General features: G+C 45.0%; 1 protein-coding gene across 2 annotated transcripts in view; it reads right to left on the reverse strand.

The window, feature by feature from the left end:
• The window catches only part of LOC126272472 (chondroadherin-like protein), a 512,729-nt gene that overhangs the window by 43,495 nt on the left and 452,900 nt on the right, over nucleotides 1–16,334 (reverse strand). For both annotated transcript variants that reach the window (XM_049975352.1, XM_049975351.1), the window contains exon 4: nucleotides 12,884–13,385. In XM_049975352.1, coding sequence (XP_049831309.1) covers nucleotides 12,884–13,385 — 502 coding nt within the window. The remainder of the gene's footprint in view (nucleotides 1–12,883; nucleotides 13,386–16,334) is intronic.

The following is a 16,334-nucleotide window of genomic DNA, read 5'->3' on the forward strand; positions in this document are numbered from 1 at the left end:
TCTCATGTCCAAATGTTTATGCAAAATATTATGTACCAATTCATTCGAGATGCCCACAGTACTAGCAATCTTACGCACCTTAACTCTTCTGTCATCCATCACCATACCATGGATTTTATTAATGATTCACACGAATGCCAAACACAAAGAAATAGACCAATATGGCTGAAACATGGAGTGCGTTATTTCCAAAGATGCTACTAACTAAACATGACCTCGATACGCGCCGGTGGTGCCATCTCTCGGACTTTGTATGAACTTTTCAAACGCCCTCGTAAGTGACATAGGAAGTCCCACACCTTGGTGCAGCGAACTTTCCTGCTAAGACTGAAAATGTCATGTCAGACTCAGGAACAGCAGCGGCACCAGCGAGCTCGTCCGTGCCGCGTTCACAGTTCGAAACAACGAACTATTTGGACGACAGTTCATCTGAGCCGTGGCTGCAGTTACGGGGTCCACAGTTTAGTCCATCCACCCAAAAACTTTGTAACGGATCATTTCCGGGCCGAGACGTTCGGTGAGTGCCGTTCGCTTTTGTGAGTGCCAGAGCCAGTTTGCAATGTCCGTGAGACTGTGGCTATTCTCCAGTCTGGAGATAAAGGGCGGGCTTGTCTTAATCCGTCTAAAGGGTGACGGCCCGGCCCGACTGGGTAGTCTCTCAAGGCGAGTTCGTTCCCACAGTACGGCTGCCGTTTCGTGGTACGCTTTACGAGCAAACTTCTGGAAGCGTCGGCAAGCAACAGCATTTTACATATGTGAAGCTCCTTTCCAAAAGTACAAAATCCATTAAATCTAATTTAACAGGAGAGACGAAAAGCTTTTTACAATCACAGCAGCACCAGAATATGTCTTGTAGCTTTCTTGTTTTATTCGGACAAATGTTGGGACACATTAGGCCAAGTATCTCTGTTAAATGTTTATTTGTTTCGTTGTTATTACATAAATAAAAATCGATTTGATAGCTTCTGGCAGAAAACTGAGTTAAGTTTGGTAACTGCTGTTCTGGTGTTTCATTATATTGCTACAAGCAGTAAAACGTACCTGACAGTATAATTTGAATTTTTTTGGACTGAAGTTTACACTCTTCATGGGTTATTTTGAACTGTTAATAGCTTAAAACTTTAGAAAAACTGCAAAGAAAATTAGTGAGAATATTTTTACTTCACAAAATATTTTACTCGTTATTTTCACTTCCACACAACCTGAACAATGCAGTAAACTGGAATCCATGGCACTTTCTGCAGTGCTGTCATCAGCATGAAGACAAATATTAAAGACCTGCTATACAAAAACGGGTGAGAAGGAGGTAAGCCACGAAAAATCTGTTATCCATAAGGAGACTGACATCATCACAATATATGTCTTTCATTCCTGTGTAAATTTAAAAAAAATTGACATCATAAATATAAAAATAAACATGCTCTATAGAAACTGTGAGGTAACTCTTGAATCTCAGTAGGCTATAAACGTACAGTACTTCAGAAGCCACTGTCATGTACAAAACTAATTTGAGGCCTACCACTAGCCTTTTTTGCTTGGTTATTTTGTTTTGTGACAATTTTATTCCATTTTTCCGACCTACATACCCCTTTCCTTTGATTTTTGTTGGTGATTCACAGTATTCATCTGTTATATCAGACTCCATAATTTAATTAAAAACTCACAATGAAAAAAGAGACCATACGCGTCTTTACAACACACAATGTCATGTAAACAAATGTCGGCCATGCTGTGTGTGACGTCATTACCAAGAGGAACAACGACTGGCTGCTACGTATTGGAAACGAAGTAAGGCTAGATTTGGTACTCTTTGCTACTAATCGCAAGTTCTATGGGAAAATATCAATGGATGAATGGACAGTGTCTTGAAAGGAGGATATAAGATGAACATCAACAAAAGCAAAACGAGGATAATGGAATGTAGTCCAATTAAATCGGGTGATGCTGAGGGAATTAGATTAGGAAATGAGACACTTAAAGTAGTAAAGGAGTTTTGCTATTTAGGAAGTAAAATAACTGATGATGGTCGAAGTAGAGAGGATATAAAATGTAGACTGGCAATGGCAAGGAAAGCGTTTCTGAAGAAGAGAAATTTGTTAACATCGAATATAGATTTAAGTATCAGGAAGTCATTTCTGAAAATATTTGTTTGGAGTGTAGCCATGTATGGAAGTGAAACATGGACGATAACTAGTTTGGACAAGAAGAGAATAGAAGCTTTCGAAATGTGGTGCTACAGAAGAATACTGAAGATAAGATGGATAGATCACGTAACTAATGAGGAGGTATTGAATAGGATTGGGGAGAAGAGAAGTTTGTGGCACAACTTGACTAGAAGAAGGGATCGGTTGGTAGGACATGTTTTGAGGCGTCAGGGGATCGCAAATTTAGCGTTGGAGGGCAGTGTGGAGGGTAAAAATCGTAGAGGGAGACCGAGAGATGAGTACACTAAGCAGATTCAGAAGGATGTAGGTTGCAGTAGGTACTGGGAGATGAAGAAGCTTGCACAGGATAGAGTAGCATGGAGAGCTGCATCAAACCAGTCTCAGGACTGAAGACCACAACAACAACAACAACATGATATGTTTTGGCACACATACAAGTTCTTATTACATAAGTAATGGTTCTAAGTATTTCTGCCACCTTTATCTCATTTTTCAGGTTTTAGGATGTGCTACCTTTTCGAAATGAGCTTCTGGTATGTACTCTGAGCCTTCGTAGGGAATAGCCAATCGCAGTGACTAATTTCTGCTCTGGAGGCTGAATGACCGAAATGTTGGCATGTGAAAATAATGTTGTGGAGCTGTGGGCAGCTCGCGAAATCGAGGTGTGGGTCAGTGGCAGTGGTAGGATGCAGGAGGGGAAGTGAGGGCTCTGGGGAGGAGGTGGTGCGGAGTCATATTTTGGAAGTTCGTAGTCAAGGAGCACTAAGGTTGTTTCTGTAGATGCAGAAAGTTCAGAAGTGTTCGGAAGTGTATTTGCTTTCGCGCGCTGGAAACGTCTTAGACTATTGCTGATTTTCGAGTTGAGGTTTGATGTTAGCGGGCGTACACGGGCTGTTAACTAGGAGGCGGCCTAATACAGCGCGGAGCGACGAGCTAGCTGGAGAAGTTGTCCGACGCACGAAGCCGATTTTGCAAGGGATATTAGGAAAGGATAAATTGTGTATTATTTCAACAGAAATCTGAAGTACGCAGCGAGGCTGGCGACTTTTTATTTGGCTTTATAGCGAAGGTGTAGCAGGGCCTACAAATTATCCAGGTCCGCCAATAAAGGTAGGAAGTCTAGGGAGCAATACATCGGGTAATTTGTCTCGCGCACTGCATGGCACAAAGAGTTCATATAATCTGGCTACAGACACGAGAGGACTTCACTAGACGCTACAGAAGCTACGAGACGGCGGTCAGGGAGGAAAGTTTCAACTTGGTTAGCGGTAATAGAAAACAATTCTGTCAACAAAAAACGATCAACGACCAAGAAAAATTTTCTTTTGTACTTAGACAAGTGATGTACCAAGAGAAACGTGGTGACAAGATCCCATCAGAGTTCTGGCGACATCTCCGTAATTTAAGTAACAGCTCCCCAGTGTCCGGTGATTTGTTACTGCACCTTTGGCAACAAGAACTACCGACACAAGCACAAACAGCGTTGGCAGAACATAGCAATAACTCGCCCGAAAAATTGCTGCAGGTCAGAGATAGGATCTACATAACGCTCAAGCCACCCGCAAGAGCTACCATGACAACAGCGATGCAGTTTCCAGCCGAACGCGATCTCTATCTACCGAGCTCGCCCTAGGTGACAACATCGGACTGTCCAGCCGGCAGGACAAGACGCCGCCCGAGCGAATCCTAGGAAGTACACTCTAAGAAAAAAAAGGCATTATCCTAATAGAACAGAAACAGGTAGATGTGATCTACTTGTGCAGACTAATAAATTATTACAATTTAAGAAAAAATGCATAATTAATTCAAGAGAGAGAGAGCTACACAAATTGAGCAAATCTATAATAAAACTGAACGACAAGTTGAACCTTGCTTGTAGACAATTTTTCGAAGGCTTTAAACCTGTACTGTTTACGGCATAACGTTAATGCTGATAACCTTAATGGTTTATTTCCTCAGGAAGCTATGATGCACCTTCAGTGCTTTAAGCTCACTACCCCTTATGTAATGGTGGTTTTGTCACGATGTATGTTTGCTACTACATGGGCCCTTATGTGATTTGCCTGGCTCGAAACTTTAGTTTTTCCTGTGAATGTGTATTAACAGGATCGTGTACCAATGTTCGTAATTCTTTCTTGACAAGAGCCATTATTGTCAATTTTAAAGTTCTGACACGTATACCGTTTGTGGGCTTCACTAATATACTAATGTGATTTTTTATATATGCCACTGGGCGTACGTTTCTCGGCGTAAGCGCCACCTGCCTTTTTTGATGTATAACTACATTATTTGTACCAACGTTCCCATGCTGTTATAAAGGGAGTGTTGATTTCTTTCCTTTTTTATTGCTACTCTATCTAAGGATGCTATTAATACTGATAATTTACACGTTGCCTCTGTACGCCAATTGGCACATGTTTCTCGACACGAGCTCCACCTGCCCTATTTTCAGAGTAACTACGCTCTCCGATTACACTCAGTCGGTTGTGAGCCCTGCAAGATCCATGAGCTATTTTATATTAACGTGACAAACCCTAATTCTAGGACTATATTTTATTTCTGACACATGTAGTAGTAGTAGTAGTAGTAGAGGGGTTTTGGGCGCATGGCAGCAAGGTCTTCAGCGCCCGTTCAGTAACTTAGTGAGACGGGTGTCAAGAAAAATCCCAGAACAGGAATATAAAACGAAACAGAAAACATGGGTAACAATCGTTGAAAAACATGTGCTCACCCACACCAAAGCGTGGGATGAAGCAGAGCGTCAGCAGTAAAACATGGACAACACAGGAAGAAAATGATAGAGGGAGGTAGAACAATGCAGCAGATGGAAGTGGCTGGCTGACCGCAAGGAAAAAAGGGGAGGAGTCAGCCACTCTGCAATACACTAAAACCTCCAGCCTAAAACTTTAGGCCAGAGTCCAGACACATCACAAAACTTAAAAACCCTAGACACACACGTCTCATCATTAGCTAAAACAGAAGGCAGATCCCCATCAATTTGTGCTTCTGGCCGTGCATCACGGTATAAAATGCAGTCTGTTAAAATGTGCCGGACAGAGATGTGCACACCACAAGCATGGACCTATGCCGACAATTGTAAAAACGGCGATGGTACACTAGTCCTTACTAATGTAAAATTGTAAGTACCAGTCGTCGTTATCATACTTCTGTAATGCAAGAGTTCTCTAATTTGTGTTAAAATTTATTCTTGGCTTATAAGTTTCATACTTTTCTAATGTAAGCTATGATGTTCATTGTCCTCAGGTTACCTTCTGAAGAAGACAAATTTATATTTGTCGAAACCTAGGTAAAGAATTCCTTTATCCATTGCAACTGGTCGGCTGTTTATAATTTTATTACGTGAAACCGTTGCTGTTGGGCAGCTATGTTTAAAACATTCAAATCAATAATGTGGTGGTCCACCTCAGGCCCTTATCCCAGCAGTTATTCGTCTTGTCATGGATTGCTAAAGTTGTTGAATGTCCTCCTGAAGGATATCGTGCCAAATTCTGTCCAATTGGCACGTAGGATCGTCACAATCCCAAGATGGTTTCAGGGCCCTGCCAATTGTGCTCCAAACATTTGGCTAGATATCTGGCGATCTTGCTGGCCAAGGTAGGGTTTGGCAAGCACAAAGACAAACAGTAGAAACTCTCACCATGTGTGGGCGGGCAATATCTTGCTGAAATATAAGTGAAGGATGGCTTGCCATGAAGCTCAACAAAACGAGGCACAGAATATCGTCGACGCACCTCTGTGCTGTAAGGGTGCCGCGGATGACAAACAAGGGGATCCTGCTATGAAAAATATGGCGCCTCAGACTACCACTCCTGGTTGTCAAGCCATGTTGGCATCTCACCACGGTCTGGGGTGTCGTCAGACACGGCTTCGGCCTGTAATCTCATTGACTGGAATAAAATTGTCTTCAGAAATGAGACCTACTTCGAACAGAGCTCGATGACCAGTGAAGACGTGTCTGGAGGCGCCCCAGCGGTGGGTTACCAAACCGATTGTCTCCCCCATACCTCCACAACAGCACAGGAAATTGAAGATCATGGTGTCATAGCAGTAAGCAGAAATGTTACTCTACTTGCAGAAATTCTCAGAACTGGCAAGTAATATCAGATCACGTGTCCAGTGAGCGTCGATAAATTTTACAGCAGCTGTCACACCAGAGATCATCTAAGCTGTCAATCAGAATAACTATTGTATTTTGTTCGACATAGTTTTACAATATGTAAATACACTATCAAAAACAAACAAAAAAATGCAATACCTTCAAGGACTGTGTTCAGTGGCACCAGGTACAGCAGAAGTTTGAGTGTGCTGAGGAATTGTAGCGTTAGTGATTCATTTGTCACAGACATTGTCGATGACATGGCGCTCAGAAGACCCGTCCATTCACCGTCTGTTTTGAGTCAATAGGCAGTATCTATACTAAGTATAGAGGTGAACTGTGTTTGCAATATCATTCTAGGGTACAACCACGTCCCAGTGACGAGTGCGCACTCCTGTCTAACAGCTACAACCATCTGAATGGGGCCGCATTGTGAGCCTGTGGGAAGCTGGATGGATGTACTCACGGACTGCTGCACATATAGGGCACAATCTATTGGAGGTGTGTCGCTGCTTTGAACTGTAGTCTGTGGAACATTCCCACACCTGTAGATCAGGATTCGGACGTCCGCATAGTACAGACACATGTCAAGATCGACGCATTGTGTGAGCAGCGTTGGCCAACCAAACATCATCCAGAGACGGAATCAGCACCTGCTGAGTCACCAGCGATCACTAAGAGCTGTCTCCTTGCAACAGAATTAAGATCACGTATGCCCCTGACTAGGCTACCTTGCACACCACGACAAATCCAAATGGTGCAAAAATGGCTCTGAGCACTATGGGACTTAACATCTGAGGTCATCAGTCCCCTAGACTTAGAACTACTTAAACCTAACTAACCTAAGGACATCACACACATCCATGCCCGAGGCAGGATTCGAACTTACGCCCGTAGCGGTCACTAGGTTTCAGACTGAATTTCTGCTCCAAGTAAAACCGACTTTACTGATATGTCCTGGAGATACAATGAGCTGCAAAACGTCATGGGATACCTCCTAATATCGCACCGCGTCTCCTTTTGACCGGTGTAGTGCAGCAACTCGATGTGGCATGGACTCAACAAGTCGTTGGCAGTCCCCAGCTGCAATATTGAACCATGCTGCCTCTATAGCCAGCCATAATTACGAAAGTGTTGCTGGTGTGTGAACTGATCTCTCGATTATGTCCCATAAACGTTCGATGGGATTTATGTCGGGCTATCTGGATGGCCAAATCATTCGATCTAATTGTGCAGAGTGTTCTTCAAACCAGTTGTGAACAACTTTGCCCCAGTAACGTGGCACATTGTCATCCATAAAAACTGCATTGTTGTTACGGAACATGAAGTCCATGAATGGCTGCAAATGATATCCAAGTAGCTGATCATAAAATTTCAGTCAATGATCGGTTTAGGTGGACTATAGGACCAAGTCCATTCCATGTAAGCACAGCCTGCACCATTATGGAGCCAGCAACAGCTCGCACAATATTTTGTTGACACTTGACGCCATGGTTTCAAGGGGTCTGCACTAGACTCAAGCCATACCATTAGCTTCTAATAATTGAAACCTGGATACATCTGACCATGCCACGGTTTTGCAGTTATCAAACGAAATGTTCACGAGCACAGGAGGGGCGATGCACGCGATGTTGTGCTGTTAGCAAAAGCACTCGCACTGATCGTCTGCTACTGTAGCCCATTAATGGCAAATTTCGCCACACTATCCTAACGGATACATTCGTCGACGTCCCGCATTGATTTCTGTGGTTATTGCATGCAGTTTCCCTTGTCTGCTGGCACTGACAACTCTATGCAAATGCTGCTGCTTATGTGAAATCCGCTGGCCACTGTGTTGTCCATGGTGAGAGGTAATGCCTGAAATTTGGTGTTGTCAGCACACTCTTGGCACTGTGGGATACTGAATTGCCTAATGATTTCCAAATTGGAATGTCACCCAACTTCCACGTTCCAAGTCTGTTAATTCCCTCGTGCGGCCATGATCGTGTCAGAAACCTTTTCACACGAATCATCTGAGTATCAATGACAGCTCCGGCAATGCACTGTCCTTTCATACCTCGCGTAAACGTTATTGCCGCTACCTGGATGAGTGCATATCGCTGTCCCATGACTTTTGTCACCTCATTGGAAAGTGGTAACGAAATACGCCATTCCCCCAGTGGTATTTTTGTGCAGTACGTTCAGTTCCACAATAAAGGTCTCTGTACGAAATAAAAAGACTCTATTATAAATATATTTTTACATGAAAACACATGTTATTACTAATTGCACAATTGCCTAATAGTTAATCCAGTCGCCACCGTTACGGATTATAGGTTGGCACCTTGTTGGCATGTCTTCCACAAGATTTTCTCTGTAAATTTCTCCTATCGTCCTGATATTATATGAGAGCTCCTACAAAGTCTACTGTATGAAACTTCCTGGCAGATTAAAACTGTGTGCCGGGCCGAGACTCGAACTCGGGACCTTTGCCTTTCGCGGGCAAGTTCTCAACTGGCAGAAGTAAATATGTGAGGAGGGAGCGTGAGTCGTGCTTGGGTAGCTCAGATGGTAGAGCACTTGCCCGCGAAAGGCAAAGGTTCCGAGTTCGAGTCTCAATCCGGCACATAGTTTTAATGTGCCAGGAAGTTTCATATCAGCGCACACTCCGCTGCAGAGTGTAAATCACGTTCTTGAAGTATATTGTATATTGGCTTTCTTTTAAGCTTCATCTTAACATACGACCAAACATTTGCGGTCAGAATGAGATTTTCACTCTGCAGCGGAGTGTGCGCTCTTATGAAACTTCCTGGCACATTAAAACTATGTCAGACGTGCACTCGGGACCTTTGCCTTTCGCGGGCAAGTGGTCTACCAACTGAGCTACCCAAGCACGGCTCACGCCACGTCCTCACAGCTTTACTTCTACCAGTACCTCGTCTTCTGCTTTCCAAACTTTACAGAAGCTCTCCTGCGAAACTGGCACTCCTGAAAGAAAGGATATTGCGGCGACATGGCTTAGCCACAGCCTAGGGGATGTTTTCAGAATGAGATTTTTACTTTGCAGCGGAGTGTGCGCTGATATGAAACTTCCTGGCAGATTAAAACTGTGTGCCGGGCCGAGACGCGAAAGGCAAAGGTCCCGAGTTCGTGTCTCGGTCCGACACACAGTTTTAATCTGCCAGGAAGCTTCATTTGCGGTCAGATTTGCACCAGAAGACATTGGAAGTTAATCCATTGTGGACACCCTATAGTTTCCGTGCTACACAGAGATGGCTCATTATCCTCTTGAAGCACCAAGTTTGCCTCGTTTGAAAATAACTTCTTAACGGACCTCGGAATCCATTTTTGATAAATACTGCACATTTTTTCAGCGTTTACAAGGCTGTAAATAACTGTAAATAGCCAAAAGTGCAACTGATAAAATGAAACATCCAACTTTCTTACTTCTTACCTATACACTGTACAAAAGTGCATTGGGTACAGAGATGTCGTTGCGGACATTACAATTAACATTATGTTGTTCACGTTCTTGTGGAACTGACTGTATATTGACACGGGGGTCTGGAGCCCGCTTTAGGCCCGTCGTCTTACCTCCCGCGCTAAAATGTAAGTTGGAAGAAATAACGAGTACTCCTTCACCAAAGAAGACGAAGTTAATATTCCTGTATTCCAATCAAAAACAACTGCGAAGATGAGAAACATAGAATTAGATAGCCTCTGAGTGGCGAAAGAGCTTAAATCACTTAATGAAGGCAAGGCTTCCCGTCCAGATTGTATACCAGTCAGGTTCCTCTCAGAGTATGCTGATAAAATAGCTCCACATTTAGCGATTATATACAACCACTAGCTCAGAGAAAGATGTGTACCTAAAGACTGGAAAACTGCCCAAGTCACACAAATACCCAAGAAGGGAAGTAGTAGTAATTACAGGAGGAATTACAGGCCTATATCACTAACGTCGCCGCGCGGGGTAGTCGAGCGGTCTGGACGGCTTCCCCCTTCGGAGATTCGAGTCCTCCCTAGGGCATGGGTGTGTGTTTTGTCCATAGCGTAAGTTAGTTTTAAGTTAGATTAAATAGTGCATAAGCTTGGGGACGAGTGACCTTGGTAGTTTGGCCTCGTGGGACCTTACCACCTACTAACGTCGATTTGCAGTAGGGTTTTGGAACATATACTGTATTCGAACATTATGAAGTACCTCAAAGAAAACGATTTATTGACACATAATGAGCACGCTTTCAGAAAATATTGTTGTTGTGAAACACAACTAGTTCTTTATACTCATGAAGTAATAAGTGCTATCGACAGAGGATGTCAAATTGATTCCATATTTTTAGATTTCCAGAAGGCTTTCGACGCCGTTCCTGACAAGCGTCTTCTCACCAAACTGCGTGCCTACGGAGTATCGCCTCAGTTGTGCGACTGGGTTCGTGATTTCCTGTCAGAAGGGGCACAGTTCGTAGTAATAGACAGAAAGTCATCGAGTAAAACAGAAGTAACACCCGGCATTCCCCAAAGAAGTGTTATAGGCCCTCTATTGTTCCTGATCTATATTAACAACATAGGAGACAATCTGAGTAGCCGTCTTAGATTGTTTGCAGATGATTCTGTCATTTATCGTCTTGTAAAGTCATCAGATGACCAAAACGAATTGCAAAATGATTTAGATAAGATATCTGGTTGGTGCGGAAACTGGCAGTTGACCTTGAATAGGGAAAAGTGTGAAGTTATTCACATGAGTACTAAAAGAAACAGCATAGCTAAATTTCGATTAAGCGATAAGTCACACAAATCTGAAGGCTTCAAATTCAACTAAATGCTTAGGGATTACAATTACAAATAACCTAAACTGGAACGATGACATAGATAATATTGTAGGTAGAGCAAACCAAAGACTGCGATTTATTGGCAGAGCACATAGAAGGTCTAACAGGTCTACTAAAGAAACTGCTTACGCCACGCTTGTCTGCCGTATTCTGGAGTATTCCTGTGTTGTGTGGGATCCGCATCGGGTGGGACTGACGGATGACATCGAAAAAGTATAAAGAAGGGCAGCTCGTTTTGTACTATCGCGAAATAGGGGAGAGTGTGTCACAGACACAAAAAGAGCTTGCCCCACTTCTAACAGCTGTGTACCGCAAGTCTCTAGAGGAACGGAAGGTTCCAAATGATTGGAAAAGAGCACAGGTAGTCCCAGTCTTCAAGAAGGGTCGTCAGGCAGAAGCGCAAAACTATTCACCTATATTTCTGACATCGGTCTGTTGTAGAATTTTAGAACATGTTTTTTGCTCGCGTATCATGTCGTTTCTGGAAACCCATAATCTACTCTGGGGGAAACAACATGGATTCCGGAAACAGCGATCGTGTGAGAAACAACTCGCTTTATTTGTTCATGAGATCCAGGAAATATTAGATACAGGCTCCCAGGTAGATGCCATTTTCCTTGACTTCCGGAAGGCGTTCGATACAGTTCCGCACTGTCGCCTGATAAACAAAGTAACAGCCTACGGAATATCAGACTAGCTGTGTGGCTGGATTGAAGAGTTTTTAGCAAACAGAACACATCATGTTGTTCTCGATGGAGAGGCGTCTACAGACTTTAAGATAACCTCTGGTGTACCACAGAGGAGTGTTATGGGACCATCGCGTTTCACAATATATATAAATGACCTGGTAGATAGTGTCGGAAGTTCCATGCGGCTTTTCGCGGGTGATGCTGTAGTATAGAAAGAAGTTGCAGCATTTGAAAATTGCAGCGAAATGCAGGAAGATCTGCAGCGAATAGGCACTTGGTGCAGGGAGTGGCAACTGACCCTTAACATAGAGAAATTGCGAATATATAGAAAGAAGGCTCCTTTATTGTATGATTATATGATAGTGGAACAAACACTGGTAGAGGTTACTTCTGTAAAATATCTGGGAGTATGCGTGTGGAGCGATTTGAAGTGGAATGAGCATATAAAATTAATTGTTGGTAAGGTTGAGATTCATTGAGAGAGTCCTTAGAAAATGTAGTCGATCAACAAAGGAGGTGGCTTAGAAAACACTTGTTCGACTTATACTTGAGTATTGCTCATCAGTGTCGGATCCGTAACAGGTGGGGTTGACAGGGGAGATAGAGAAGATCCAAAGAAGAGCGGCGCGTTTCGTCACAGGGTTATTTGGTAACCGTGATAGCGTTACGGAGATGTTTAGCAAACTCAAGTGGTGGACTCTGCAAGAGAGGCGCTCTGCATCGTGATGTAGCTTGCTGTCCAGGTTTCGAGAGGGTGCGTTTCTGGATGAGGTATCGAATATATTGCTTCCCCCTACTTATACCTCCGGAGGAGATCACAAATGTAAAATGAGAGAGATTCGAGGGCGCACAGAGGCTTTCCGGCAGTTGTTCTTCCCGCGGACCATACGCGACTGATACAGGAAAGGGAGGTAATGACATAAAATAAGAGAAATCAGGGCTCGCACGGAAAAATTTAAGTGCTCGTTTTTCTGGCGTGACGTTCGAGAATGGGACGGTAAAGACAAAGTTTGAAGGGGGTTCATTGAACCCTCTGCCAGGCACTTTATTGTGAATAGCAGAGTAATCACGTAATATAGACGTAGAGAGTAAAGTGTGTGTCACCTGGAGCGCGCGGTCGTCGATGCGCTGCAGCAGGTTGCGCGAGAGGTCGAGGCGCTGCAGCGCGGGCAGGGCGGCGAGCGCGGCTGCGGGCACGGCGTCGAGCCGGTTGTCGGGCAGGCCGAGCGCCTGCAGCGGGCCCGCCAGCCCGGCGAAGGCGCGCGCCGACACGCGCCGCAGCGCGCCCGACGACACGACCAGCCCGTGGAGCAGCACGCCCGCCAGCGGCGGCGCGTCGAGCGCGGGCAGCCCGCGCGCAGACACCTCCAGCAGCGACACGGCGCGCGGCGGCGGCAGCCCGCGCAACGCGGAGCCCACGGCCCGCAGCGCGCCCGCGCCGCCCGCGCACCGCAGCGTGTGCGGCAGGTCGCACGCGCACGCCACGCCGCCGCCCACCGCCGGGCACCGCCACGACTGCGCCTCCGGCTCCGGGGGAGGCGACGGCGAGGGCGAAGGAGAAGGCGCGGCCGCCACCGCTGCCGCCAACAGCCACAGCCAGCGCATCCTGCGAACACCGCACACACTGACGATTAAGATCGTGTACAGGCACGTTGCAGACACGGTAGAATAATAGCGCAACCTAATGGTAGGGTTACTGCTGCGACTACAGCCGTTATGAAATACTGTACATGAAATGAATTCACAATTGCGAATCTGGATAAGCATCAGCTGCATAATGGAATGCTGACAATGAAAATTTGTACCAGACCAGGACTCAAACCTGCTTATTTCGAGCAGCTGCCTTTCCATTACATTCACGGCTAGACCCAAGCTTCCACACGGTGTCAACCATGTGCCTACAACTTCTGCTCGTACATCCGTTACGTTCATTCTATTGGGCCCATTTTCGACGGATAAATACATTTTAATGCCCAGCGGCATACAGACCGATGAAGTTTACAGGCTCCAGCCAGGTGGTTTAATTGTAAGAAACTAAGCTCACACTGGGGTCAGCTGGTCAAATCCTCGACCTGCCATTTAGATTTACGTTTCTCGTGGTTTCTCCACGTAGAAGAGATATCAGAATGGTTTATCTGCGAAGGATTCACCAATTTCCTTCACCAGCATGTGCCGTTTATCCCCATCCATTACTGCCATTTAATGTGTAACTGATTAAGAAATCAATCTGACAATGCTGAAGACTACCCACACTGCTGTTGATATAGATACAGTTTCAGTTATTAAGAACTGACTTACAGAAGTTAACAAGAAAACCACCTTAGTGTTACGAACGTTGGCGGACTCTAGAGACCTATCAAAAGCATGTCCTGCTTAAGCAGGGGGCAATACACATATCCAAAAAAAAAAAAAAAAAAAAAAAAAAAAAAAATTGCATCACCCCGGTTCCCAGAACTCCTGAAGACAGACATTGACTGTGGATATTGACTGTTCAGAGATGTCACTAAACCGCCCAAAGATATGAACAACCATGCATGGGCAGCGCCTATTAGACGGATGGGGTCCCACAGCCGATCCGTTCCAGTCACCAGGAATGAGGTACTTGGCTCGTGTAGATCAACCATGCCTACACGGTCAATACCGCGGTTCGATCGCGTCCGCATTGTTACTTTGCGGCAGGACGGGCTCTCAACAAGTGAAATGTCCAGGTGTTTCTAAGTGAACCAAAGCTATGTTATTCTGACGTGGAAGAGATAAAGAGAGACAGGAACTGTCGTTAAAATGCTTCTCTCAGGCCGCCCAAGGGCTACTACTGCAGTGGATCACCGCTACCTACGCATTATGGATCGGAGGGACCCTGACAGCAACGCCACCATGTTGAAAAATGCTTTCCGTGCAGCCACAGGACGTCGTGTTACGACTGTGCGAAATAGGCTGCATGGTGCGCAAATTCATTCCCGTCGTCCATGGCGAGGTCCATCTTTGCAACCACGCCACCATGCTGCGCAGTACAGATGGGCCCAAGAACATGCCGAATGGACCTCTCAGGATTGGCATCAGGTTCTCTTCACTAATGAGTGTCGTATACCCCTTCAACCAGACACTCGTCGGAGACGTATTTGGATGCAACCCTTTCAGGATGAACGCCTTAGACACACTGCCCAGCGAGAGGAGCTAGTGGAGGTTACCTGCTGTTTCAGGGTGGGATTATGTGGGCCGACGTACGCTGCAAGTGGTCATGGAAGGCGCTGTAACGACTGTACGATACGTGAATGCCGTCCTCCGACCGACAGTGCAACCATATCGACACCATATTGGCGAGGCATTCATCTTCTTGGGCGACAATTCGCGCCCCCATCGTGCACATCTTGTGAATGACTTCCTTCAGGATAACGACATCGCTCGTCTTTAGTGGCCAGAATGTTCTCCAGACATGAACTCTATCGAACAGGGCTGGGATGGATTGAAAAGGGCTGTTTATGAACGACGTGATCCACCAACCACTCTGAGGGATCTATGCCGAATCGCTGTTGAGGTGTGAGTCAATCTGGACCAACGGTGCCTTGATGAACTTGTGAATAGTATGCCACGACGAATACAGGCCTGCTTCAATGCAAGAGGACGTGCTACTGGGTATTAGAGGTACCGATGTGTACAGCAATGTGGACCACCGCTTCTGAACGTCTCGCTAAATGGTGGTACAACATGTAATGTGTGGTTTTCATGAGCAATAATACGGGAGGAAATGGTGTTTATGTTGATGTCTATTCCAATTTTCTGTACAGGTTCCGGAAATCTCGGAACCGAGATGATGCAATACTTTTTTTATGTGTGTAGTAAGGCACTATCTAAGGTCCTCTAGCAATGACATCCATACTATAAACATGCATTAATCACGAGTGCTTCATTTTACGTAAGAAAAATATTTATATTTTGACTAATTGCTGGCCACGGTGGCCGAGCGGTTCTAGGCGCTCAGTACGGAACTGCGCGACTGGTGCGGTCGCAGGTTCGAATCCTGCCTCGGGCATGGATGTGTGTAATGTCCTTAGGTTAGTTAGCTTTAAGTAGTTCTAAGTTCTAGGGGACTGATGACCACACCTGTTAAGCCCCATAGTGCTCAGAGTCATTTGAACTAAAGGAACTGCAGTTTGAACAGAAGAAACAGATATTTAGTTACTGTGCATTATTTTGTGAATTTTATGGTTCTCGGAGCCTTATTATCGGGTTCCGTGATCGTTACTGTTATCAATGAGTTTAGACTGGCCTTCACATAGGACTGTCTGTGATAAAGGGGGTTTTCCTGAGTTTTGTCAGGACTAATACATGAGGTGGCATCCCACGTATTAAGACATCATTGTAGCGTACTATCGTTGCTAAAAGTCACTGCAAACTTCATTGTTCCAAGGCGCGTGGTATAAGCCACGAGCTACAAAGAAGAAATTCAATGGGGACGTCCAGATGGCTTTAAAAGATATGAGGTAAGCAAGCCTCCACATGGTAGTCTAGGGAAGAACCGAGTGCAGTTCGCTGGAATTTACTGACGCTTCATTCA

This window comes from Schistocerca gregaria, chromosome 5 (genome assembly GCF_023897955.1).
Source record: "Schistocerca gregaria isolate iqSchGreg1 chromosome 5, iqSchGreg1.2, whole genome shotgun sequence".
Taxonomy (NCBI): domain Eukaryota; kingdom Metazoa; phylum Arthropoda; class Insecta; order Orthoptera; family Acrididae; genus Schistocerca; species Schistocerca gregaria.